This window comes from Alligator sinensis, unplaced genomic scaffold, assembly GCF_000455745.1.
Source record: "Alligator sinensis unplaced genomic scaffold, ASM45574v1 scaffold927_1, whole genome shotgun sequence".
Classification (NCBI taxonomy): Eukaryota; Metazoa; Chordata; order Crocodylia; family Alligatoridae; genus Alligator; species Alligator sinensis.
The window spans coordinates 1455350-1481307 of record NW_005842155.1 but is presented as its reverse complement, the minus strand read 5'-3'; the positions used below and the strand labels follow the sequence as shown (position 1 = coordinate 1481307).

The following is a 25958-nucleotide window of genomic DNA, read 5'->3' as shown; positions in this document are numbered from 1 at the left end:
TGACAGTAGAAAAAGCATGTTCACCAAATTCTCTAGTGCAATCTGTACCTGGGCTGGTAAGTTTCCATAAAAGCTTTGAAAAGTTTGGAGTTAAGAGTTTAGATAGTTTATACATGGCACTTTCCTACAAAGACCATAAGACCCCAAACTGTAAGAGGATCTAACCTGCATGAGTTTGATAGAAAAGTATGCTGAAGTATTAAAGTGCCAAAAGGGGGCTGTGTGTAAACTTTGCAACTCACCAGCAATCTGAGAACCAAGTGTCAATAGCTTGAGAATTGTAATAAAACAGCAGTAATTGAATTATGTTCTCTGAATTCAAGGATTATTTCCAGTGATATTAAAATGTTGCAGAGCTCCTAGCCTTTCACTACTCTGCTTTCAAATATCTTGTCTGTTCCTTCTGAGCTAGAAGTTTCAATAGGAGTAGCTCCCTTCACCCTTCTTTGAGTTATGAATCGGTCATGTGATTTCTTGCACTTTACCTTCTGTGATTTCTTTTTCCCCTTATACACACCTACTCTTACTTGCTACTTCCAGCTTAACTGGTGCAACTGCTTTGAATTCAAAAGAACTGACTTACCCTGTTTTTTTTGCAAGGAGAGCTTTGATGCCATGAATACATGTTCTTTATTGTGTTCTGGCCACTGAGTCCTGTTGTCCCTCTGCAGTGATTTAACGTTTTCTTTACCCATCAAAACTAGCTAGCAAAACCATGAGGGGAAGACGACATAATATTTGGAACACAGAAATTACATGAGATGCTCTATCCATGTCTTAAGTGCTGGAGACTCCAGCTTCCGCTTGACTTGGGTGTTGTCATCCAAATGTATACTAAAAACAGAAGCTCCTCAATTGATGTATGTACTGTTATAATTATGAGCTAGTATGCCCCACAGCTGGATTTGTACATAAACAAGACAAGAGTAGGTATCTTATAGTTAAACTAGTTACTGAACTTTTACTAGTAACAAGTCTCAGATACAATCATTTGAAGAATTTTTATTGAAACATTTGGGTAGTATCTAAAGTACATAGCTCAATTCCAACAAAACTGCTATTTTAACCATTTCAAAATATAAAAACATTAAAAATTAATTTTGTTTTATGTTGATAATTTCATTCCCAACAAATTTACCCATATTAATATACGTCATTGCACCAAATAAACTGATAAGGAAGACAGGTTGACTTATGTTGTTGCACTTAAGAAAAATTGCACTCTGATTTGCCTAACTATTGGAATCAAAATTGCAGTTAAGTATAATTTTAAGGCTTCCCAGTTGCACAGAATCTGGGTGTCCAAGAGGAAAAGTTAGTTAGCAGTACACTTAAAATTAACAGTTTTCCTTATAACAATATCCAACCCACTAACGCTAGGGTCAGCATGATGCTACACAAGGTGGTAAATTACATATTTATGTAAAGGGAATGCTGGCAACAGTGTTAGCAAGTCAGTTTTGGAGGACTAGGTCAATTAATATCTTCTGCACTATTAAGTTTTTCTGGGACTTCCTTAACAAAGAGAGGCTATTGCAAATCCTGAAGGAGTGTAGTCAAGTGACTCAGAGTAATGGAGAAAAACTTAAGTTTTTGATTCCGGCAAAAGCTAGCCAGATTGTAATGGATTTTAAGCAGTCTTAGTTGATATGATTAACTTATAGAATTTCTTTGGATTTGTACAATATCTACAATAGGTATATTACCATGTTAGTCAAAGTGATAGTGTAGAAACCACAAACTTGACAGGTTTTCAAGCTTTCCTAACAGGTATCTTTAAAAATACACACCAGAAAAAGACTCCGATGACATTTACTCTATACAAAATGTGTTCAGTGAGATTTGGTTATATAAGTGGCGTGCAGAGGAAAATGTGTATCGATTCTCGTCAGTGAGGGGCAAGAAGTTGTGGCATGCAGAGGCACTATCACTTTCTAAAAGGCGTAAGTCAGTAACATTAGTCCCACAAGATCAAGAAACAACTCAGTGGACTGCAAACAACAGTGGGAAAAACTGATGGATGCCAGTTCAGCCATTCCTATGTACACAAGTATACATCCCCTTTACTCACAATTGCTGACAATCCTCTTAGTAAGAGGCAATGAAGTTTTGGGGATTAGGGATAAAACAAATCCAAAATACATCCAAGAGAACTGAGATGAACTGCAATGCAGACAGCTTGTCTACTTAAGTTTGTTCTACAGTGGAGGCTAAACTGACATATATATCTATATATTTATATAAAGATGGTGAGCAACTGGCAGGTTGAATATAAATTAGAATCACTTTACAAACATTACTAGGTGCAGTTGTATGTTCAATCCTAATCCTACCTGATCAACTCCTCAAGTACTATAATGCCACCTGGATTCCTACAGTAAACATCACCTTTTGCCAAATGATTTATTTCGGCAATGTTTACAAATAGTATAATAAATGAGATTGTTTATTACTTTGGTGATATTAATGTGTATATGATTAAAGCAAATGTAATAAGTGTACAATAAAAGAGTTCATGCCCTTCCCCAGCAGAGGAGGGGGAACTTTTTCACTGATGTACTTGTGCAAAATTCCAGTTAATCATGACTTACAGTAGCTGTTACTGTACTAGCACGTGGCACTGTTGACATTTTAAATGCAACACCATCTTCCCTATGGTAAAGGGAATGCATTTTCTGTACAAAGTCTCAATCCACAACATCAGGGTTTTATCTTAAGCTTTCCTGTTCCTTTACTTTAATGCAGTCATTTCCTGATTTGGGGGATTTGTCACTTTGGAAATCTTCAGTTTCTCTGTTTGTTGCCTGTGCCACTTCCTTTTGCTGCTCAGATTTCTCTGGCTCAGAAGTCCCTTGCTCTTGTACAGTGGATGAAGCATGGGGCTGTTGTTCCATCTTTTCCAAGTCATCTGTGTGACTGACTGAACTGGTCTCACTGAACCCATCAGAGCTTCTTAAAGATCTTTTAAAAAGCTTTTGACCTGTAGAAATATTTATGAATAAAAGTATTAGAGTGTAGGAAATACATAACTTAATGCACGTAGGCCAGGATTTTGAACAGTGGTTGGCTGCTGGTTTTTGCATTTGTAGCAGTGAGTACCATTTTGCCTTTGCATTAAGTTCACTTAAACATTATGAGCACAGAAGAGATGCAAATTTTTCACCTTCCCCCTCTAACTGTTTCCCCCTGCATCAGAGGCTCAGTTAAGGCTTGGCTGAAAAGAACAAAAAACAACTAACAGGGAAACAAAAACAAAACCCCCGCCAGTTCGTGTCAGACAGAGCATGCCGGTAGTCATGTTAAGTCAGTTCTGAATGCATAAATACACCAGCACTGTTCTGAAGGGCTTTCTAGTAATAATCAACTAAGGAAGAAAACCAATTCTCTCTCATGGCAGAGGAAGAAAGGCAAGCTAACAATAATAAAGCCTCACCTGTTCACACTTTGCTAACCTACTGTTGTTTACTTGGTGAAAGGAAGAACCAGCTTTACTACTGCCTAGTAGGGCTGTGCAAAGCTTCAGTCACCGATTCGATTCGGCGGCCAAATACCCGGATCAAATCAGGAGACCCTTTAAATTTCCCTGAATCGATTCGGAGAAATTTAATGAGTTGGACAGACACAGCTTTAAAATGTTTTTTCTACATACCTCAAGGTACCAGGCGGCTCGTGAATGCTGCGATGGTGGGTCAGGGGGCTCCCCAGTGCACTCACCAGCAGACCCGGAAGTGGACCAGAAGCACTTCCAGTCCACTTCTGGGTCTGCCACAGAATGTGCTGGGGACCCTCCCCCTGTCTCCCAGCTTGGTGCCTGATGACTCCTGGCTCGGAGGGGGGGCCATGGCTGTTTGCCGGGGGAGGGGGGTCCACCGCCAAGCATATGGGGTGAGGGGGGCTGCGCTCCTGTGGGACACTCCATCCACCCCACCGTTCACGAGCTGCGCCTGGTACCTTGAGGTATGTAGGAAAAAAACCCATTTAAAGCCGTGTCTACGGCCGAATCAGCATCGAATCTTCAGATTCAGATATGGCTGAATCAAAATTGGGACAGCGATCCAAATCAACGAATTGAATATGGCCCGCTTCACACACCCCGACTACCTAGCAGATTTTTAATAGCTTTTTTATGGTACAGTACAAAGTCACTGACATATCATTACTTCCCCAACACATCAGGGGTTCCACAAAATAGCCAGCTGGCAAAGCAAATTCACCACACACTAATGCATTGTTAATGCATACTTTTTCTCTTCCCAAAATAGCAGAATGTTGTTTACTTATTAATTCACAAAACTGAAAAGCCTTCAATATAATCTCTGATATTATCTAGTAAGAGCCCTGGAGACAGTGACACTGCTGGTAAAGGACACCCCTTTCCCTAGTCTGCAGAGCACTACAGCAGAAGTGATGTGACTGATGCTTAGACAAATTTGTTTAAATCCAATTTGGATTGTAATTTATGCATTGGTCACTAAAAGCAACTGATCAGGTCCTACCAAAATCAAAAATCAGCACACTAGTTTTTGATGTGGGCAGTGTACACTGCAATAAGTTTGCCTTTTATTCAAGCAGAAATTTTCATGCCTTAGCAAACTACTGGAAGTGAATTAGGGAGCTCACCTGGAAGTCTCTGCTTGGTGCGACCAGAAGTGGGAGTTGGGGGAGGTGTGGTCCCAGTCCCCTGCACTTTTGATGCATAGGTGGCTTCTGTGGATTCTAGGGAGCCTGCAAGGGAAGACAGTCTTGTGTAAGAAGCAAAATTTTAACTGTTGACACACCACTGAGCTAAATACAACTGGAAGCAGGTCACATGCCAGCTTAACACATCACTTTGAGCCAGCATCTCTCTTAATTTTCATTTAACACTCATGCATCATCCCAAGCACACATGGAGTCCCCTCTCATGCTATACATGCCAGTCTCACATGAAGTGGTGCCATCCCACTCGGGTGCAAGGCTGTACCCCAGGCTGCGAATACAGGATGGAATGTGGACTAGAGAAAAAGATGCAGTGACGCCATGCTCATTTTATAACATTTTTCTACCAGTGAAGATTTCTTCCCCTCCACCAGCACAGCCCTAAAATATTTTCGGGTCTTTTTTACATTTTCCATCCCTGTGACAGCAAGGTTTTGAAAGGAGATCCCACAGAAGTGGGGAAATCCTTCGCAAGAGGATCCTGGCCTTTTTCTTCCAAAGAAACGTTCTAGTCTGCATTTCCTGCATCAGTGATGAAGTGAAAGTTCCTGACACAACAAAAGCCTTGTCTCCCTTTCCCCCAGTTTTTCCATAAATAAAGGTTGCCTTGATGATATAGTGACTAAAGTCACTGGCCTACCCTCAAGCCTCTGCTAAATTATGTGAATTTACAGCGTCAAGGACGACTGGCTGGTACTTTACCAAGACTGGCTTGTAAAGCATCATCCCTCCATTTTTTTGCATCAAAAAGCAGACGTAAGTTACAGATCAATTCAAATACAGCAATAATTTGTCCATGCACACATGTATGCTGCAGTGAATTCCCTTCATGACTGGCTGCCAGATAGCTGTTTCAAGTATACAACACACTCAAAAACACAGTGGATGCGTCTAAGCTTTCATTAATGCACTCTAGTTACTTCACATTCAGTTTAGTATTTGGATAACCAAGTACTAAATCAATGCACAGTAACTTGCGCTACTGAGTAATAGCACCAGCACATGGGTTTTTTCAGATGCTAACTGTACAGTAGCCTAATACTACTACACAGTAGCATATTAGCACGGGTAGCACAGGTTTTGTTCAACACACTACTGCGTAGTGTTATTAGGATACTGTGCAGTTAGTGTCTTGTGTAGACACACACAGTATGATTCAGTTCTAGCATGTCCTTCCCTAACAGATTTACACTCACTGTGCAGAGTGATGAAGGTAGGAACAGCCCAAGGGTCATTCGAAATAGAAGCCACACAGAAAAGAAAGTATTCTTTCCCCACAGTTTAACATGGGAAAAAATGTTCTTTAGGTCTCCTTGTCTTGGATGCGAGTATGGCGGGGGGGATGCGAGTAAGCTGCTTTGAGCCTGGGGCTAGCAGAGGTCAAGCAGCCCACAGGGAGGAGCCCTGAGCAAGCATTCGTTTGCACAAGTCCTTCAGGCCCCAAGCCTCTGAAAGGTAAGAGGGTACCAGCAAATGAAGCCTGCGAAAAGTCAGAGGCATGAAACCAGGGAAACGCTAAGTGGCAATTTATTTAACTCTTTATTTGTTTCTTTTGCATTTCTTGCAAGCCCAGGGTGGTGGTGCTATGGACTTAACTCAGCTGCAGCAGAGGTGAGGACCCTGAACAATGGGTCCTTAGCTAAGGCCAGCAGCAAAAATAAAAGTGGTCAGCTTGGGGTGCCTGACCAAACATACCTAGCTCTGCTCTGCACAAAAGCTACCCATAACAGCATACACAGGGAAAGCATGGAGGGGGAAGCAAAGGTCAAGTTGCTTGACCCCACTGCCCCCATACTGCCTGTACCCCCTACTAGTTGCTCCCCCACTGCTCCTCTCACCATCTGTACCCCACTGCCTCACCCTACCACCTGCCCCCCTGCCACAGGTCTGGGTGGGGGGATGAATTTAAGATAGATTCCCCAATAATTAGATTCTATACATGCACAATTTATAAATGTGTTATGTATAGAATCTAATTACTGGGGGACCCATCTTAAATTCAGAGGCATCTTGGACTTTGGGTAAATACACATTCTGGTGGCCCCAGCTGAAACATACACTACACAGCTCTAAGAAGATTCTCAAGACCCTTAAGATCTCCCCATTCGCTGGTATATGCGTTATAAGCATAAGAAGAAATCCAGTTTTACAGGTCATATGTCTGGAATTTATGGAAATGACATAATGAGCCCTTTCTTGTTACATAACACAGGAAGACAACCAAATCCAGCAAGTTTTTCTAGGTTGATATGAGAGTTTTAGGTATGGAGAACTAACAGTGAGCAGGACAGGGAACAGTGCGGAATTCTTTTTATTTGGTGCTGGAGGAAGTGTTGTGAAAGGTGTCTATCAGTATCTAAAGAGTGCATTTTTAATCGTGCAAGTCAGATATTTTAAAATCAGTTAATGAGTAGAAGCCTACAGGTTCCCACTTCCACAGCTATCACTAATGTCATACTGTTGTAAATGTATTCTTACCTGCTGTTAAGTTAAATGTTCTTCCCTTTGGTGAAGCTTGAAATGGAGAAAACCAATTCAGCACAGAACCGACGACAGGAATCTGGCGCAGCAGCCCCTACAGAACACGCAATGGAAAGATCAATTCTGGTGACTGAGCCACCCACCAGATTGCAAAGCAGCTCACGCACTTACTTGGACAGTCTTACCTCTTCAAGAAGTCTTTCTTCATTTGCCCTCTGCAGCTGAATTTGTGCTTCTTGTATCCCTTTTCTAACAACCTCAGTCATGTTTTCCAACAGCTAATTAAAAAAACGAAAAAGTACTGCATCACTTACACTTGAACTGGCATCTTAGTCCTAGTCTTGATGATTACATTAAATGGAACACCTGGACATTTTACCAAGTTAGGCCAGCACTTGGCAAATGACACTAAAGCAGACACTCAGCAGAAAACTGAACGTAGATGTCTTGTTTATTAAATAGTTCTTAAGGCAGAAAACCATTCTGAAGTGAACTGCTGTGTATTCCTGTTACTTGAAGGTCGTTCACCTGCATCTGGCTGTCCTCTGCATTTTCACACTATAGGGTGCATAAATGGTGCATTTCTGGTGAAGAAAACTGATAGCAGTGTGCTCTCCCTGACCATTCCCCACAGTTCAGAGGCCAAGAGGCCCTGTCTGCTTTACTCCTTTACTACTTCCCATAAGTCTGAGACTGTGATTAGGTGCAGAAGAAGGGAAGGTGGACAGGAAATGGGACTACACAGAGTGTGCCTGGAAAAAACTTTAGTTACAGATAAAATACAGATCATCTCGTGTCCTGCATATTCCCACTGACAGGATAGCTCTGACAAGCAGCACCCTTCTCCCCCTTCAAGGAAGGTAGGGGACAGTCCTAAGAAAGGATGGAAGTGCTACTCTGAAAATGTGAAGAACATTTTCCTTTTTCTCTGGAAGAATGGCAACAGCAGCATGGGGGTGCAGAGGTTAAGAACATCTCCTCTCTGCAGGTCTTAGGGCTCTCAGACATAAATTGAGAGAGTTACCTAGCAGATCCAAAATGCTATAGATGTGGCTGGTTTTGCAGGAGGGGTAGAAATGGAGAATTGGATTCCAAGCCTCTGGTCCTATAGTCTTTGTTTAGAATCTGACTGGCTAGGAAACATACAGGCTTGATCAGGAATACGCCCCACAAGTACACCTTGGCTCTGCTGACACTCCTTTCCTTGAGTCCTTTCTGAATACTCAACTACTTTTCTGCACAGACCCAAAAGGGGTGGGGTGGGTGCAAATGAGTTGTACCTGTGGACTGGTTCTGTACAGAGGCCATTGATGAGGCACATCTGCCTTTCAGTTGTGGAGCTCATGGCTTAAAATATACTAATTGCTGCAGGTCTCTTGGAGCCTCAAAAGATGTTTCTGTTGCCTTTTCCCCCTAGAGGGACCAGGAGCAAAAGTTGGTGTATGCTCATTCATGAATCTAATCACCATCTCCTACAGAAGTAGAACTACCAGTCTGTTCATCCAGGCTTCTCTGTGCCCCTGTGATTGAAACACTGATGACATAACACCTGAAGGAGAAACAGCTCTTCTTGAGACAAGTCAGGCATTCTGTATGAGCTGGAAAGACAATAGGGCAACTGGCACACCTCTTCAAACTTAGTCTTTATTTTCAGACCAACCATCAGATCCTAATCGCGAGCATCATTAACAACCTAGAATAACCTTTTTCTGTTCTTAAGAACTTGTAACGTGTTGAAAGCTAACTGTCCATGCTAGAAGTCTACATAAAAATCATGCTGGAATTATAATGCAAACTCTCCAAGGAGAGGATCCAGGCTGAGGGCTCAGATGGGAGGAAGTAAGATGTTTGTAGTGACACATCCCCTGAACAGAAACAGTGAGAAGAGTGGCAGGAACAGACATGATAGCACTACAATAGACATGACTAAGAGCTTCCACTGCAGAGCTGCACCCTGGTGACCCCATGAGTGGAAAGATGCAGAGGATGCCTGAAGGAGAATTTATTTTGTAGGTGAGAAAATAAGATCCACAAGATTAATTAGCTGAAGTGATGATCAATTATTCCATAATAGCAGGAATTGTCCAATACCAGGAACATTTTATCTTTACTCCAATGGCAACCACCTTCCTTAATGCAGATTTTAATCCAAGAACTCCATTAGATTAGACATTAAGGGTAGCACCCAAGGATTCTCAGGTAATCTTCTACAAGCATCAAGGAAGTGTCCTTGAAATGAACATATTGTAATGCTCATTTCCAAGCTGACGTTTTAACAGATAACTAGTGGAAACTTTCACAGTTGCACTAATGTCAGTGAAGTTGCAGTGGAAACTTTCACAGTTGCACTAATGTCAGAGAAATTGAAAGAATTAATGCTAAAAGATGGTCTCAACTCCCTAGATGTAGAAAAAAAGAGTTTCCTTAGATGGTTTAAACTCTTTGGCTCATTGTACGATTGAATGAGCCCAGAGATTTTACAAGAATCAGACCACCGGGAACAATTCTCACAAACAATGTAAATTGCTCTAAGTTAAGTGTATTGGTTAAGTGTCATTTTCTTTCAGAAAGTGCTCTGAAACCAATATATAAAAAAACAAGATAAAAGTCTCAATTTCAATACATACTCTAGAATTTTCTTCAATTTCTCTGCCTGTTGCTGCAATAGTTTCTACCAGCTCAGACACATCCAGATCCTCAGTTACCATGCCAATATACACACAGTTTTTCTCCCCTCCAAATTCTGGGCCTGGAGGAAGAAGGACGAATTTATTTATTTTTTGCTGACAATGTAAAAATCTCTCATGAGAGGGACCACACTCACAATAACACGTCTGGGAATCCCAACACTTAAGCTTTTAACTTTGCATATACCTCATTAATAAAAGCAAAATTTTAGTGCTTGGCATTGTATTTTTCTTACTGAAAAACCACATCTAAGGTTTAATGAGAAGAAACAATAGATATTGTATACAAATGTATACCTATAAAATAAAAGGATATCTTAAAAGGGTCACGACACCACCTAATGTGAAAAATAAGAGCTGAAATGTGGTGTATTATCTGCTATTGGCTTGTCATCTTACAGCAATAATGGTATGGAGAGAATCAGGCAAGGTCTACCTGGAAATTCCAGGATTGCACCCAAGAGCCTACCATATCAATTTACAAGGAATTTGAGGATTTCACTGGGATTTTGTATCACTAGTATAGTGTTCTAAGCAATTGCTTCTTTACCATATTCATACATGGCATCACCTAGGTGATTTTCCCTTTAAAGATTAAAAATATGAGCCTGGCTTTAATAAGAATGAGACTAGAAACCACTAATGCACCAAAAGTGCAACTCGCCAGCATTCTTACCAAACCATACTACAATACCTTCGTGCACTCAAATGACACCCTGGTTGAAGTGCAACTGAGATTATTTTGTCATGGCAAAAGGCATCTAAACTAACCAAACTGTGGAATGCAGTAAACAGCCAACAGTGGGATCAGTTTGAGACTAAGAGAAGATCAATCATAACTTCATCAACTTAAATATCACAGCATTTAGGCTTTCTGGGAAGGAAACAGTCCTCAGGTTAATACAATCCTGCTTGCTTAGTGCATCTAGTTAACAGAAGTAGTTCATCCTGCCACAGCTGTTGTTGACAAATGGAACTAGTTTTTCATTGACTTCTTAGTCCAAGAAGTCTATGGAACCAAGAAAAGCAGTTCTAGAAACCTGTCTATCTTTAGAAGTTTAGGACTTGTAGTAACACTCATAACAAGGAAAATAAAAGTCAAGAGAGCATTAACTTGATTGGAAGTTTTTTCAACAGTATATTTACCTAAAGAAAAGGAAAGATCTGATTCCAGTTCACTTAATTTTTTCAGAAGTTCAGTGTTAATTTTCTCCAATTCTTTATCCTGCTTGTCATCATTCTTCCCATCACCTCTGTAGTCATATCTTTAACATCAAGACAGAGGACAGCACAGTTTTAGTTTACATTACAAACAAAACATGAACAATCTATACTTTTAGCATGTTTCTACAAACTAATGTGCTACCTAAAGTCAAAATACTGAAAGTAACCAAGCAGAGGAAGTACAGTAACTCAGCATTTGCAGCTGGAAAAAAAACCCGTGGATACAGAAGTTTGTTGCAGTATCTTTTGGGGAGTTCAGTATTGATTACAGCTCAATTTTTTGAACAAATGGAAAACTTTACAATATGTGCCAAGAAATGATCAACCGTTGTATTTGCCAAAAGACAAATGAATTCCATTATTTTTTAAAAATGGACTGTAATATTAAGCCAAATACAGTGGGATGAATAAAAGCACTTGAATGCAACTGATTTACAACAACGGTTAAATGTTAGGGTTGTCAACCCAGTTATTTTGCAAAGCAGATCTTTAGCCAAGTTCCAAATGTGTCAAATACCCAATAAAAGTATGTCGCAAAACACAGATGATATCTTCAAGAAAATATAGTTCAGTCACAAATCAGTATAAGAAAATTTTAGCTGTGCCATAAGCCAAATTCTACAGGCCCAAAGGATGCAATAAAATCACTAGTGAGCAGGGTCATGTCTTCTTTACCAAATGCATTGTTTAGTCAAATCTCATGAGGAAAACATCAAACAATATCATGTCTGGGGCTGCCCAAAACTTACCTTATAACACCCAATCCTGGCCAACTGAGATCTTCAATATATGACAAACCTACTGTTCTTTTCACTTCTTGCTCAAATTCATCTCTTAGTTGTAGTGTGCTCATCAGTACTGGTATCTTCATTTTTAAGCAGTCCACCAACTGATCAACATCTTGTACCTCCGTTCCTAACACTAAAGAGCCGATCTATTAGTATGTGAAGTAGTGGACTCAGAGACAGATTATTCACATTTTGATTCATCTCAGCCAGCCAGATACCTGGCCCTGCACAATATATTTACAATGGTCTTTGCATAGATTATCTTAATATTACTGCATTATCTTCACCTGGGTGCTGAAATCTGTTTTCAGATCTACCATCCATTGACACAGCAGAGACATGACAAAAGCTGTGGCCAATTTTTCAGGAAAAAATAAGCTATATCATGGTGAGACTTTCTGATATTATAAACTATTAATGTCAATTCCTTTATTTACTACATTAATAACTTAAACATAATTCTGTCCATATACAGCCAAACTATACCACAATGATTCTGCGCTACTTTTGTCTAAAAAAATGACAGCATAACCACATTAAAAAAAATTCTTCCTACTTCTCTACACAGTTGGTTCTCTAATCTGATACTACACCCTGTTCCAAGGAGAAAAAATAAAAAAAGGAATTTCTTTTCTGCATCAATACTAAGAAAAAGGGTGCTGGGGAAGGATGGACAGACAGACACATGTTTAAATGGATCTTTTGTCTCTTTCAAAATAGTCTATTTTATTCTATTCAAGGGCTCAGTCCCTATATCTAACCATCTGAATAAGTAAGAGTATATCCTTTATCCAAAGGAATGAGAGAAAGAAGAACTATGACGACTCCTCTCTAATGCCTGAGAGTTTAAAAAGGAACCTTCCTCAGTTTCTCACCTTATTCTTTCTAGTGAATACTGACAAAATAGAAGGCTTTACAGAGGTGGAGGACCATGATGCCATACACAAAGAGTAATGTTTTTCTAAAGTAACAGTTGCTAAGCTATGAGACAATCCTGAACCTCTTTTAGATGTCACTGTCTCATTTAAGTAGCTAAAGGGAAAAAAAAAATCTTGGGAGAATATACTGAAAGTCAGTCCGTGAAGAACAGATTCAGTTTACACAAATATGATATTTATCATTTTAATGGCAAATTCCAATTTTTCCCCTCCCCAAATGAACTATCTGGGTAAGTGGCTAAGTTAAATGACACTGTTACCTGCAGAAGTCATTAATGGGCTAAAACGCACACATGTGCCTTCATCTTCTAGTTCAACCACATCAACTCCACTGGCTGGAATCAACTGTGCCAACTGTTCTCCAAGCTGAAGAGACAAGACATAGTTAGTTAAAGGAATTTATAGAGCACAGTTTCCAAGATCGCCAACTTGGACTGGAATAGTCCTATATTTTCAATGCCCCAAATAAGGCTTCTTTTTTCTACTACTTAAAAGTTAATTAGTTTTCTTCCCTGAAGTATATAAGCATTGGCTTGCTCACCTCAACCTTAAGTGACAAAACACAAAAGCCATGTACATATTAAATTATTTCACAGTTTCTAAGCAAACCCCAAGACATGATTTATTTCATAGTTTCTGCAAGTTAATCAAATTGTATTCATGCTTCATGCAGGAAGAGGTAATGACAATGTCCACAGCAACCTATAATGATATTATAATTCATACAGGACGGCATATAGTATCTGTACCTACAGCAGTGGCATAACTAGGGTGGCGAGTCAGGTACTGACTTGGGGAGAGAGGAGAGGAGAGGAGCAGAAAAAAAAGGCTGTGAGCACAGCTGCACAATTACACCAGTGGCAGTGGCAGCAATATGAAGTTGCTGCTACTTGTGTGGCTGCCTGGCTGTATGTTCTGCAGGCCTTTGACCTGCAGAACGCTTTTTCCTTATAAGTGTTTTGTCTCAACGGTTATAAAATCCCCCACGAACCACTGTGTTTTAGTTTCACCTCTCCATTTCCTAATTCATGTAGATTTGCAGAGGTTCAAGGGGAAATATGGAGAAAGACCGTGATTACAGGAAGTCATATGTGTGGAAAAGCAAAATAAATGGATCGGTTTCATGATGCTGTCCCCCATCTGCTTACTTTGCATAGGATAGGACCCCTATCCTAGTGGTTTTCAACTTGTGTCTGTGGACCCCTGGGGGTCTGTAGACCATGTCTAAGGGGTCCACAAAAGAAGACTACGATCAATCAGAAGTATGTGAATACCCCCACACTTACAATTCAAAGAGGTCTGCACCTCCATTCAAAATTTCCAAAGGGGTCCAACAAACGAAAAAAAAGGTTGAAAACCACTGCCCTACAAGAATACTGAACTAGCCTTGGCATAAGCATCATAAACGGGTTGGGAATTTACTGCAGCACTTATTAAAAGTATGCATATTTTACATATTTAGAATTGCTCATTTTCCTAACACAATGCAACCCTTGCTCCTTAGTTCAATTAGGGGCAAAGAAAACAAAAACAACAGACTTGTATGACTACATATGAGGGGAGGCAGGAACATTTAAGCTCTCCACGTTGTAGAAAAAGGGATCTGACACACTCTAGTAGTCTTGTTTCCCTTCCTACAGCACTTGCACAGCATAAAACCTCAAACTCAGATTGTACCACAAAGGCAGATAGAAAATTAAAGGAACTTACAGTGTAATTAACACAATTCCATTTTCTACATCTATTTGAAGTGCATGTGTGTGTGTGGGGGGAGAGGGGGGTTGGTGAGTGAAAAACATACATAATTTCTCCCCTCCCCCGCAACAAGATGGTCTTATTGTGTTACCAGTTACTACTTGCATTGACAGTAAATTGCCTTAAACTCTAAGTTATATCTTCTCCACTTCAGCCAGTAAAAGCCTCTGAGACAAGTTTTTTATTTTGGCAAACAAAAGAAAGTCACCTTTCCTGGGGTACAGGGTTCCCCTCTATAGGTTGCATCTCATTGACTATAAATACTAACTTAAAATGGAGAGAGATCTAGTGAACAGAAAAAGCAACACAATGCACAAATCTGCTTTTTGGAATGCATGACAAAGGAGAACATTTATTTAACCCTAGTGACCTACAAATATAAACTTTTGGGGGTAAGACTTAAAGAAAAGGTATCAACATTTTCACCTGTGAGTTTAAAATGTTGTATATATTATAATTTAAAATATAATTCATATGAAAAGCTGCCAGTTAGAACTAAATCCCTCTTATTAATTCAGAACCACTCCTGAATTTCACATGGAAGAGCAAATATTCAATTATGACCAAGCTAGTTTTGTCGCTTCTGTAAGCAGTTCCCCTGAGCTATCCCGTCTTTCCCCATTTTACAAAAAAAAGGAAGGTCCAGCCTTACCCACTGATTGAAGGTATCACAAATATGTCTCTCATTGTTGGTTAAAGTGTGTTGAATTGCAGAGGTCTGTGAAGCATGCAGTGTTTGATCTGAACCCAAAAATAAGGAACAGAGATTTTTATACAAAATAATATAAAAGGTTACTACATTTTCCAATGAGCAATACTTTCTAGAAAAAGATAGACAATTTGCACATACGTTTATATATCTTTTCTTAATTTTGTGGGTCACATAATTCAAACTGATAATGAACTTAAAATGCATTTATTCTAGCCACTTATGACTCACTCTCCCATACTGCAATGGAATGGAGCTTTGCAACAAGAATGTAATACGCATGTATTTATTTACATACACGCAGATGCACACGCACACGTACTTTGGTACAGGTGGGGCCAACCTCTGGAGTGGCTGGCCTGTGTGGCATGCAGTAGACTGGAAAGGGGATGGGCAGTACCGTGTAGGGCAGGAAAGAAAGGAGAACAGTAGATGGGTCAGGGAGCACAGAAGGCAGGAAGTAGAGCAACAGATCAGGCATGGAGCACAGGGCAGGGAGCAGAAAGCAGATCAGACTGGGGAAGGGGACTGAAAGTGTAGGGCTAATTTGTAGAATGCCTGCCAAAAAAGGCTGCCCCCTACTGCTTTTTATTATTTATTATCCATAAATTATGTACCTATATTTGGATGGTCCTGGGAAAATTTGAATACTACAACAGGAGAGCTAAGTTCATCTTCAACCTTAAAAATAAAAATAAGAAAAATCTGTGTTATGAAAATGCACTTAGAAAAGACTTAATGTTGTATGTACACAATTAACTAAGGTGAGCCAACATTCTTTTGTTTTGTCAATATTCACAATGTTCAAATCTTAATATTTTGGTTTAGTCATTAAAAACAAAGCTCTTTGTGACTATATAAGCATGTAAACAGGCAAACTTAGCAAAGTAGATTACTGCTTCCCTTCACATAAAGCAGAATTTTTTTTTTATTTAAAAAGTTCTGTACAACTGAACTTGGAGCACTATAAAGTAAAAAAAAAGAATGTTCATTGGAAGATATACAATACTTAAGATATTTTAGGGTTAAGTTAACCCCAGTATCCTAGTATTAGGAGAGAAAGATCCTGGTAGAAATCTCTCCAAATAGACTATTCGGCTGTTTCAGTGACAAATACAAGTTATTCAGAACATACACAGACAGAGGGGCCAGCATGGAGTTTCATACTGCAAATGAGTTCCGAAATGAGATTACTCTACTCACAAAGCAGAATAAGATTACTCATCACAAACCATAGCATTTGCTTTCCAATTAAACTACGATGTGTATTAGAATAAATACTATATTCAAAGGGTTAAATTGCTCCGTACATCAGAGCATCTTCTCACCAAAATTACCTTAGATGCAACTAATTTAAAAAACAAAATTCTCAATTACAAGCCGTTCTAATTTTAAAAGACCTGTCTCAACTTAAACTCTTAGTAGGACAAATATTTTGTTTACAGATTTGAGAACAACTATAAAATCTTCTCAACAGAAGGGGAGGGTACAGCTAGTTTCATTTGCAAAATATAATTTCCAAAGGATCTTGTGAAAAATTTGTATCCTGAAAGAATATTGAGTCAATGGTTTAACGAGTACTCTTGGAAGCAGCTTCTGGGCATTATAGCATGAGCCTGAGGCTGTACATGGATAAAGAGTGAAATCTTTGCCATATGCAACTCAGGTTATACCCCAAAATGTCAATGAAGTTATATGTCAGGTATCCAAGCTGTAGCCGTACTGGGCTAGAGGAAAAAGCAATCAGGGCTTATGGTAGAGGTGATCTTTTGTGCCTGAAACCTTGCAATTAAAAGATTTTTTTTGCAAAAATCTTGTTGGTCTAATAAAAGATATCACCTCTACCATGAGCCCTGAATGAAGTTATATAACTTTAATAGTTAAAAACAACACCACCACCAAACTGTCATAGGGTTTGTTTCTTCTATCAAGATATTTCTGGTATTTAATAACCAATGGCAAAATGAGTAGAAGTAATAAAAAGTAAACTGTACCGAAGTTTTAATAAAATCCAGGTTTTTCAAGTTTTCCAGCAACCTCTGACTCTAAAAAGATCACAGAAAAACAATGATTTTAGGAATTTAAAATTACTTTCATATGCATAGCAACAACTTTATCCATTCAATATCATCCATCTGTACATATATACTACTATAAACATAAGTGCACAGCTGCAGACTGCTTCAAAAATGGCCAAACAGACCAGTGAAAATCTGATCCCACATTGCATGAGGGGGTCAGATAAAGATGTTTCAAAACAGAGTGCCTTCTGTAACTTCTGTCTGAGCTGTTTTCGGAATGGGAGGGTGAAAGGGAACAGAGAGATTTTGGTCTGAGGGGGTTTTCAGCCCCTGCTGGAGGGTGGGGCATGTGTATTGGAGCCCCCTGAGGTGGGCATGGGAAGCTTCAATTCAGCTGCCCCACCATCCAGAGCCAGGGAACCCCTAGAACAAGCTCCCTCTGCTCCCTTTCACCCCCTCCCATTCTGAAATGTTCCCATTTTGAACAGTTTGGTCCGGGGGATGGTTGCAACTCGGAAGAACACTTCCTGCAAAGCCTTCTCAGTTACAGCGGGGAGCTGCACTTTTGTCTGTGCCTTTATTGTGTCTTAATTTGTCATCTAAACAACTGTGTTGATTGCACTATTTATTTATTAGTTTTGATTTATATCCTGCCCTATTCAAAAGGCTCAGATCAGCCTTCCCTCCCACCCAACCCCAAAGTGCACCAAGCTACCATGGCAACCAGTAACAGGATTTTTTTAATTAAGTAATTTAGAAAGATATTCTTTAACCTAAAGAACCTAAACTAAAACTAAAGCCATTAATACATTAGTAGGGATGTACTACTAAGGGTGGGTGGTGGGGTGGGGAGGCACCTTATTGAAATAAAATGCTGGCTTCTCCAGTAGAAGCCAGCAGTTCTCACGGCTGCCAACACACAGGCAGCCAAGATGGCAGCCACCCCCTCCTCCCTCCACCGCTAATGTGTTAACATGCCATAAGAAGTGAGGGTGTTACCAACGCACCCAATTTAAGGTGTTATTAAATGACAAGTCAGCCATTACATGTTCCACATAACACATGGAACATTGTTATGGTTGGTTTTTATGGCACCTTAAAATTGAAGGAGTGGCATGTCTATATACCAGGGCTAACGGGGGTGGATGCCCAACAATCAGCTGTCTGTTGAAGTCAGCCTTGGACAGCTTCAGGTCTCCAACCCATGGTGCTGATAATCTTGTCAACACTAGCCCAGGGCAACTCCTGGTCTCCAGCTGGCTCAGGGCTGCCCCAGGACTAGTGCGAACCATCAGCCGATTGTCAGCATCAGCCCCAGGCTGCCCTGTGGACTCCTGGCAGAGCTGAGGGGTTCTTAAGCAGAGGAGTTTCAACTTCCATAATGGTGAGCCCCAGTAGGGCTGGCCAGTGTGGGGGGATGAGACTCTTGGCAGGGGGAGCCAAAAAGCTTCCCCTGTCAGAGACTTTAAAATGCCTGCTATTTAAAGTCCCTGGCAGGTAAAACTCTTCTGCTCTTCCCCACTGGAAGCCTCTGATCCCCTGCGGCTGGCAACCCTCCCTCTGAAGCTGCTGGATGCAGGGTTTGAAGTCCCAAGCAGAGGAAGCCCTTGTATCAGACCTGGGGCCACAGCTGGCAATCATCTATTTTTGGCAACAGCCCCAGGTCTGAAACTGGGCCTGGGGATACCCTAGTCAATCCTAAGGATCAGGCTGGGGTCAGCCCCAGGTATGGGAGAGTCACCCTGTTGCCAGCCATGGCCATTTTCAAGGGGCCTAGGTCAAGTAGCAGAAGTGTAGCTAAGTAGAAGGCTCCAAAATCTGTTTCTGAATGACTGAAGCATGAGCCTTTGCAGATGTGGCAACCAACCTGGTCAGCAAAGTAAAGGAAACTATCAACATATTTAAGAAAAGTAGTAATGAAATGCAAGTAAACAAAGTACCAGGCCTGAAAGGAGCTATTATAAAAGGAAGACCAGGCATTAAGTAATCCAAATATATAAAATATTAGTAGTAGTGATTGATGTAACCAAATGTATTAGATGCTATTTTGTTATAATAAAATTATTTTTTGTTAAGGTATTTAATTTGTAAAAACAAAACAGCCTTGTCAGAGAAGACCATAAACTAAGGTAAAGAAGAAACAGGACAATGTTGAACAGCATTCCACAATGGGGAAGGAAAGGAGATAAGAAATCCTCCCCTTTACTTTCCCAAGGATGTAAATCCCAACTAAGTGACACCATACACATCCACAAGTTATCTGGTTCAGCCCAGCTCCAAAAGTTTCAGTGCAACAAAGACATTTAAATAAAACCAATCAGAGGCCATATATTAGAATATTAGAACCTGCCATCTATAAAGATGGGGTATAGGCTGGAGGGAAATTGGAGAACTCAGCACATTCAAGAAGACTTGCTGCAAATCTGCATGTCACCCTCCTCCCACCTCTTGAGTCTCCCCAGCTAGTGTACGTGACAGTCTATGTTGTGCTGTCATGGGCTGCCAGATAGACTTTGGGATAAATGCTTGTTTTTGTCTTTTGAAGTGCAAGAAAATAAGTCAGGCTGCAGACTTCCTTCTGCCTCTTATCAGCAATCAACCTGTAAGGTTACCTGTAATCTGGGTAACAGCCCCCTGCCCGATATACAGGACTGGGCTGAGGGAAGCTGGCCAAGGAGCTGTGGGTCGGCTCACAGAGAGGCAGGCTGAGAAAAGGCAAGCCTATAGATTGGCTAAAGAGAAACACTTGTGCTGGACTCTGAGAAAGAGGCATCAGATGACTGGAAGGGGTACAGTTAGTAAGCATTAGGGCTGTGGAAATTTCAACGAGCGTTTCATCTTGAAGCTGTTTTGACGCGTTTCAAGCTCAAAACAGTGAAATCGAAATGAAACAAAAGGCTTTGAAGGGCCCTGCCCTGCAGTTAAGCCCAGGAAAGTGGCTGCTGGGCAGGCTTTCCCTGTGCCATGCCATGCCATGCCATGCCACGCCACTTGGGCTGTGCGGGATTGGGCTGCGCCCGCACTGGGGAGGGAAAGCAGCAGCTGGGCCACAGCTCTGGCCCAGTCAGCACCAGGAAGGAGAGGTGGCGGCAGAGCTGTGTGCCGCTCAGGATGGGACAAGCCCAGCCGGAGCGGCAAGGGCTCAGCTGCACTTTCCCCCTACCTGCCTATCAGTCCTGAGCAGCACATGGCTCTGCCGCTGCTTTTGCTGGCCAGTGCTGATCCAGCTGGGGTCATCCCATCCCCAGCAGCACGTGGGAAGCTGGCTTCAGCTGCATGCCGCTTTTCCTGGCTGGTGCCGACCCAGCTGGGCCAGCCCCATCCGGAGCAGCAATCAGATGAAGCTGGCTTCCCACGTGCTGCTGGGGATGCCTGGCTGGGTCATCACTGGCCAGCAGAAGCAGTGATGGAGCCTCCTGCCTTTTGGGACTAGCTGGCACAGGTAGGGGGAAAGTGCAGCAGCATGTGGGGAAGTCACCGCTTGATGGGGACGGGATGGGCTGGCTAGGCCACACCGGGGAGGGAAAGCTGTGGCTGATCCCCCTGCGGCTCGGAATGGGAGGGGGTCTCACAGCACTGGAGGGTGCTGTGCTGGTGAGGGTACCTGGGCCTGGGCTGGCTTCTGCTGTGCCACGGGGGGGTGGGGGGGGGCTGCGGCTGCGCTGGGATGGGTCAGGACCAGGTCATGCTGGCACCAGTGATGGGTGGGGGAGCTGGCCAGCTTTCGATGCCTGAGGCCTGATGGGGTGGGCTGGGTCCTTGCTTGTAGAAGGGGTCAGGTTTCAAGGCCACCTCTCTAAAAGGAGTACTTCCAGGGGTTCAGCTCCTCCAGGGGAGGGACTTCCAGTGGCAAAGGTTAGGGGTTAGGGGGTGGGACTTCTGGTCCCAAGAGGGTGACCAGGGGGTGGGGCAACTGAAGGGGCAGGGCTACCCATGCGGCCCTCGACAGCTCGCCAAAACTCATCAAGCGGCCCTTCGCCCAAAATAATTGCCTGCCCCTGCTCTAAGGCAGATCCTGTCATACCCATCCCAAACACTGTGCCTCCTATCATGTATGTCTGGTATGGCAGGAGGCACAATGTTTGCGATGGGACATGAAATTCCTTGAGTTCCAAATGCACAATTGTTTCAACATCTCCCAGGGGCCTTAAAGACAGTACTTAGTAACTCCCACATATTCTGTGAATCTCAATTTTTATTGAGCAGACCTGTATCGACTTAGTTCAGACTAATTCTTCCCACTACAGCTGACGCCCATTAACGGATACATTCCAGTACTGTTGTACTATGAAGCTTTTAAGCAGCCATGTCATCTAACCAAAGGTAGCCTGTTAAAAGTGACTAGAAGGGGAACAGTATCGACTGAGTTTTTTATAAAACAGGGTCAGTGTTTTACTTTTAGGTTCAAAGAACAAACACACAAAACATGACAACACACAGAGCCTAAATTAAAATCATACTTGACATCAAAAAGTGCTTTGTAATGTACTTTTACAAAGCATTATCAACATCTCACTGAGCTCAGAGAGGGTAAATTCAAGATATATGGGATCACTACATTTTCATGAGAGAATTTAATTTGTTCCATGTCTTTCAACTCAAAATTCTGCTTTGGAAAATGATATTAACTTTCCCAAAGAAACCAGTAAGTTTTGTCCCCAAGACTCACACATACCTGCTGTAAGACATGACAAGCAAATTTCAAGGCTTTCAATATCCATCAACATTCATCAGAAATGGGACTTTATAAAAAATTTCCTAAAAACTTCATTCTCACCCTATGTATCCACCATTTTGTGATCCATTTTCTTAACCTGAGGTAGTGTCTATGTCCTCATAACAACTGTGACATCATCAGTTGGTTCTCTGGACATGGAGAAGTTCTCCTCATTCATCCACAACTAGGGAAGCTACTAAGTCCTCTTGTGTCATACGGGCAGAAAATGGAACATCATTCAGGAGAGGTCAGATTCTTTTATATCGTTGTGGTTTTTTTCCCCTTGATATGACAAAAGATTTTATGAACTTGCATCTCCATCACCCCAGCATTTGCTGAACTGTCATAACTGAGAGGAAGCTGAGTAACGCTGAACAGGTTTGTCCCACCCATGTTGGCACATATAAGCAAAGTTACTCTGTCCTTTAAAACTCACCCACCTTCTAGATTTTTCCTTCCTTCCATGGGTCCTCTGTCAGAAAGCCCTCTCTCATGAAGTCTAATTTCATCTGCATTAAAGATGTCATACAGGGAAAACTTCTCAATAATCTGAAGAAGTCTTTCATGTCCAATGTTTGCTAGTGGGTTTATCCAGAGACTGTTTCTCTTCATGCTCCTCTCTGTAAGTGATAGTGGGTTTTTCTAACAGCTAAAACAACCATCACTTGCCTTAAAGTCATTCAGTCCAACTGCAGTAGCAAATTGAAGGGTCTTTTTCTTGCTTATGAGTCCAGAAAGCACTTAATGAATCACAGAAAGGTGCTCATCAATACAAGGGATTTTTTTCTTCACATTTGTGACTAGCTGTTCGCCTGGCCATCTTCGTCTTCTAAAAGCTAATCCCTCTACTTTAAATTCTTTGTATAACTGACCTGTGCAAGCCCTACTTGGCTGCTACTTGGTTCCGATTGTCATCAAGAGTTTAATAACCACAAATTTTCTTTAAGTGCATCTTCTCAGTATTTTCTCTGTGGGTTGCTAAGCAAGGCAAGAAAGCACAGAGAACAAGCTGTCCCCATTGACCTATGACACAGTGAAGCGTCTTCTAGTTCACAAATGTTGCTCTTAAGCAGCAGATGTGTTGCTCTTAAGCAGCAGATGTGTTGCTGTTACTGGCTAAAAGTATGTGGTAGGGGATAAGATTACCAGAGGAAACAGTGCTAGTAAATCACTTACTGCAAACAGGCAGCAACTGTATACTTAAAATTGTCTGTATTTGCATTCTGAATTTTCAGGGATTTATATATTACTAATTTGTTTGTACTGAGCTAGACACTTGGCTAATACATAGTAAGAGAGCCTCTGGGCAGAAAAGCTTACAATCAAAATAGACAATACCTACAAGGAACAGGAGAGAGGAAGTATTACTATCCTCAATTTATAAAAGGGAAACTGAGCCACGGAGAAATTTAGGTTTAAATCCTATTGCACTTTTTGAACCCAAATGGTATTCATGTAGCTGGCCAACTGATGCTTTTGGCAGTTTGCAATTTAACTCCGAGTGTGCATGCATACACATGCATATTTATTACCACATTTCTTTCTTTCCATTTAATTCTTCTACATTAGTTTCTGTGATGCTTCATCATGAAGACATATTAAAATGACAATCAAAGTGTTCTTAAATATAAAAAGTTGAACAGTTATAGTGCTAGTGATGCCTAGATAACTGTTGCCAAAACATTACTATTTTAACTTTATTGGAACAAGCACCTTTTCTCCAGGCAAAAATAAGGTAACAGATTTTTTATAAAATCCCATCCCATACTTGGAAAAGCTGAATGCCTTTAAACAACATATTAACAAACTACTACTTACTAGCTGTGATGCATGCTTTATTCTCTCCACAATGCCATCATGTCCCAAGTACTGCAAGGAGAGCCATAGTGGTAGGGCACGAAGTTTCTCTACAGGCTGACTTGATGTCAGACCTGCTGCTAAGGACTAAAGTGGGAGGGAAAGGAGGAGAGGGGAGAAGAGTATTGTTATTTTATAACTAAAATTCCTTACACAAAACCTGAATCATCTAACACCATCAAGGTACAGATGCGTCACAGCTGTAAGAGGCATCTTTGCAAATTACTGTTTACTGAGTTACAAATCACTATGTTAGCATTGTAATTTTAAAGCATCTAGCTTCTAGATGTTGATTAAACAATCAAACCTACCAAAGAAGGATCCTCTTGTCTATAGAGTGTAACTGCAGGCACTGCTGGGAGACCCAGCCAGGAACCCAGAGTAAGAGTCATGCTGTCACATTTTGTCGCAGCCTAAAGGGGAAATATTCAAGTTTACTATAGGGACTGAATACCAAACACACACATTGTGATTAGGTAACAATTTTAAAATCTAAAGCATGTTACAAATATTGCATACATTAGTACATACCAATAGTGAAGAGGAGACATAGCCTAATGCCAGAGTTGCCAAATTCACTCTGGAAAAGAGAAAATATTCTTAACATATATTAAATATTTACACCTTTTCGTCAAGTAAAATACATTTTAATCTTTGGTTTAAATATTTTATGCAGCTTTGTAAAGGGAGGTCATTTTTCTTCATATATTTTTTACTGCGCATGAAACAGACATCGCTATTTAATATTTCAAAATTCAAGTATGAAACTAGTTTAGATGTCAGTCCAAGTTTGGGGTAGCATAACCTGTCACTTAACTGCCTTTCTCTAGTAGCTTTCTATCAATTTTTAACAGCATGCCATTGAACATAAAATGCACAGCACAATACAGTAGCACTCAGGTCTCCATTCTTACAGCTCTTAGTCTAAAAGCATGACATTCTTCATTCATGTTGTTTAGGCAGCTTTCAGTGTTTTGGTTTATTTCCCTTAATTGTGTGGCACTTGAAACAAGGTTCACACTAAGTCTCACTCTCTCTCCCCTAAGTATTTTCAGGTCTTGTTTATTTAGGTTCTCATATCTTTCAAGTAGGGGCAGATTATCTGTCATTCATGAATGAACTTCCACCAGGACTCCATACGTACACAGGAATAACCTTTTATTACCAAATGTGACATTTGCAGGGATTTACCTTTAAAGAGTGGCAAATTTATAATAATACAAAACAGTTTAACAGTAAAATATATGGAGTATGCCCTGCCATTGTGTTTGCTAGCTATGAAATTAAGTGCCACACATTAAATCAAACGTAACTGGAGAGCAGGTCTGTACGGAAAGAGCTTTAAGTTCTGTACCCTTCTACATGTAGCCACATGTTATATTGCTCACAAAGTTCTTTCAACCGCCCAAGTTTGTCTGTGTGCCCTGCTCCTGGAGTACCTATATTGAAAGGAAAAAGCATCAATTAATGTCCAATATTTAACTTATTTCACACATGTGAACTTTGACTGTGCCTTTAAGTCTACATGAGCAAAGGATCTTGTATATTATTTAGAAAGTCACCTACAATGGGAAAAAAATTATATCCAATTTTTATGTGTTTTTACATTAAAATTTAGGTAATCATTTCTGTGGTAGATACATGGACAACTGGAGACATAAAGGATTAGGACATAAGGTAACATGGAAATTAACAGTATTGATACCCATTTGGTTACAGGTACATGGGAAACTAGTTGACTAAAGCATTAAAAAAAAAAAAACCACACTTGAATATTTCAATTAAGAACCAGAAAAAGGTCCCAATATGCCTAACTGAAGGAGTGACCTCCTTCAAAATAAGGAAGATTAAATCTAACATTCTGATATTTCTAGGGGAGAAAAAGCAGCAGACACTTCTTACCTCTAATTAAATAAAACCCTTTCTTAAGACCAGACCAATTTACATCTCTGCTTTATTAGCAAGTCAAAAAAAGTTTGAATTGGGGATATTTACTGCCTTCAGTATCTCATTTTCAAAAAGAAATTTGTTCTTCAATAAGCATAAATTGCAAATACCTTGGTCACAGAGATACTTCCTCTAG

At 40.8% G+C, this 25958-nt stretch overlaps 1 protein-coding gene across 4 annotated transcripts in view; it reads right to left on the bottom strand.

The window, feature by feature from the left end:
- Positions 1-1000: 1000 nt before the first annotated feature.
- Positions 1001-25958, bottom strand: part of PDXDC1 (pyridoxal dependent decarboxylase domain containing 1) — a 53423-nt gene continuing 28465 nt past the window's right edge. Inside the window, exons 8-22 of one of the 4 annotated variants that reach the window (XM_025206431.1) lie at positions 25230-25314; positions 24407-24455; positions 24187-24288; positions 23837-23962; positions 17275-17325; positions 15898-15961; positions 15224-15312; positions 13077-13182; positions 11840-12011; positions 11013-11131; positions 9807-9928; positions 7365-7457; positions 7177-7273; positions 4621-4725; positions 1001-2980 (exon numbers count right to left, since the gene is read on the bottom strand). In XM_025206431.1, coding sequence (XP_025062216.1) covers positions 2709-2980; positions 4621-4725; positions 7177-7273; positions 7365-7457; positions 9807-9928; positions 11013-11131; positions 11840-12011; positions 13077-13182; positions 15224-15312; positions 15898-15961; positions 17275-17325; positions 23837-23962; positions 24187-24288; positions 24407-24455; positions 25230-25314 — 1652 coding nt within the window. In that variant the 3' untranslated portion in view covers positions 1001-2708. Of the gene's footprint in view, positions 2981-4620; positions 4726-7176; positions 7274-7364; positions 7458-9806; positions 9929-11012; positions 11132-11839; positions 12012-13076; positions 13183-15223; positions 15313-15897; positions 15962-17274; positions 17326-23836; positions 23963-24186; positions 24289-24406; positions 24456-25229; positions 25315-25958 lie in introns of those variants that run through there. The other 3 variants (XM_006025590.3, XM_025206430.1, XR_003094511.1) reach the window with 3 other exon arrangements.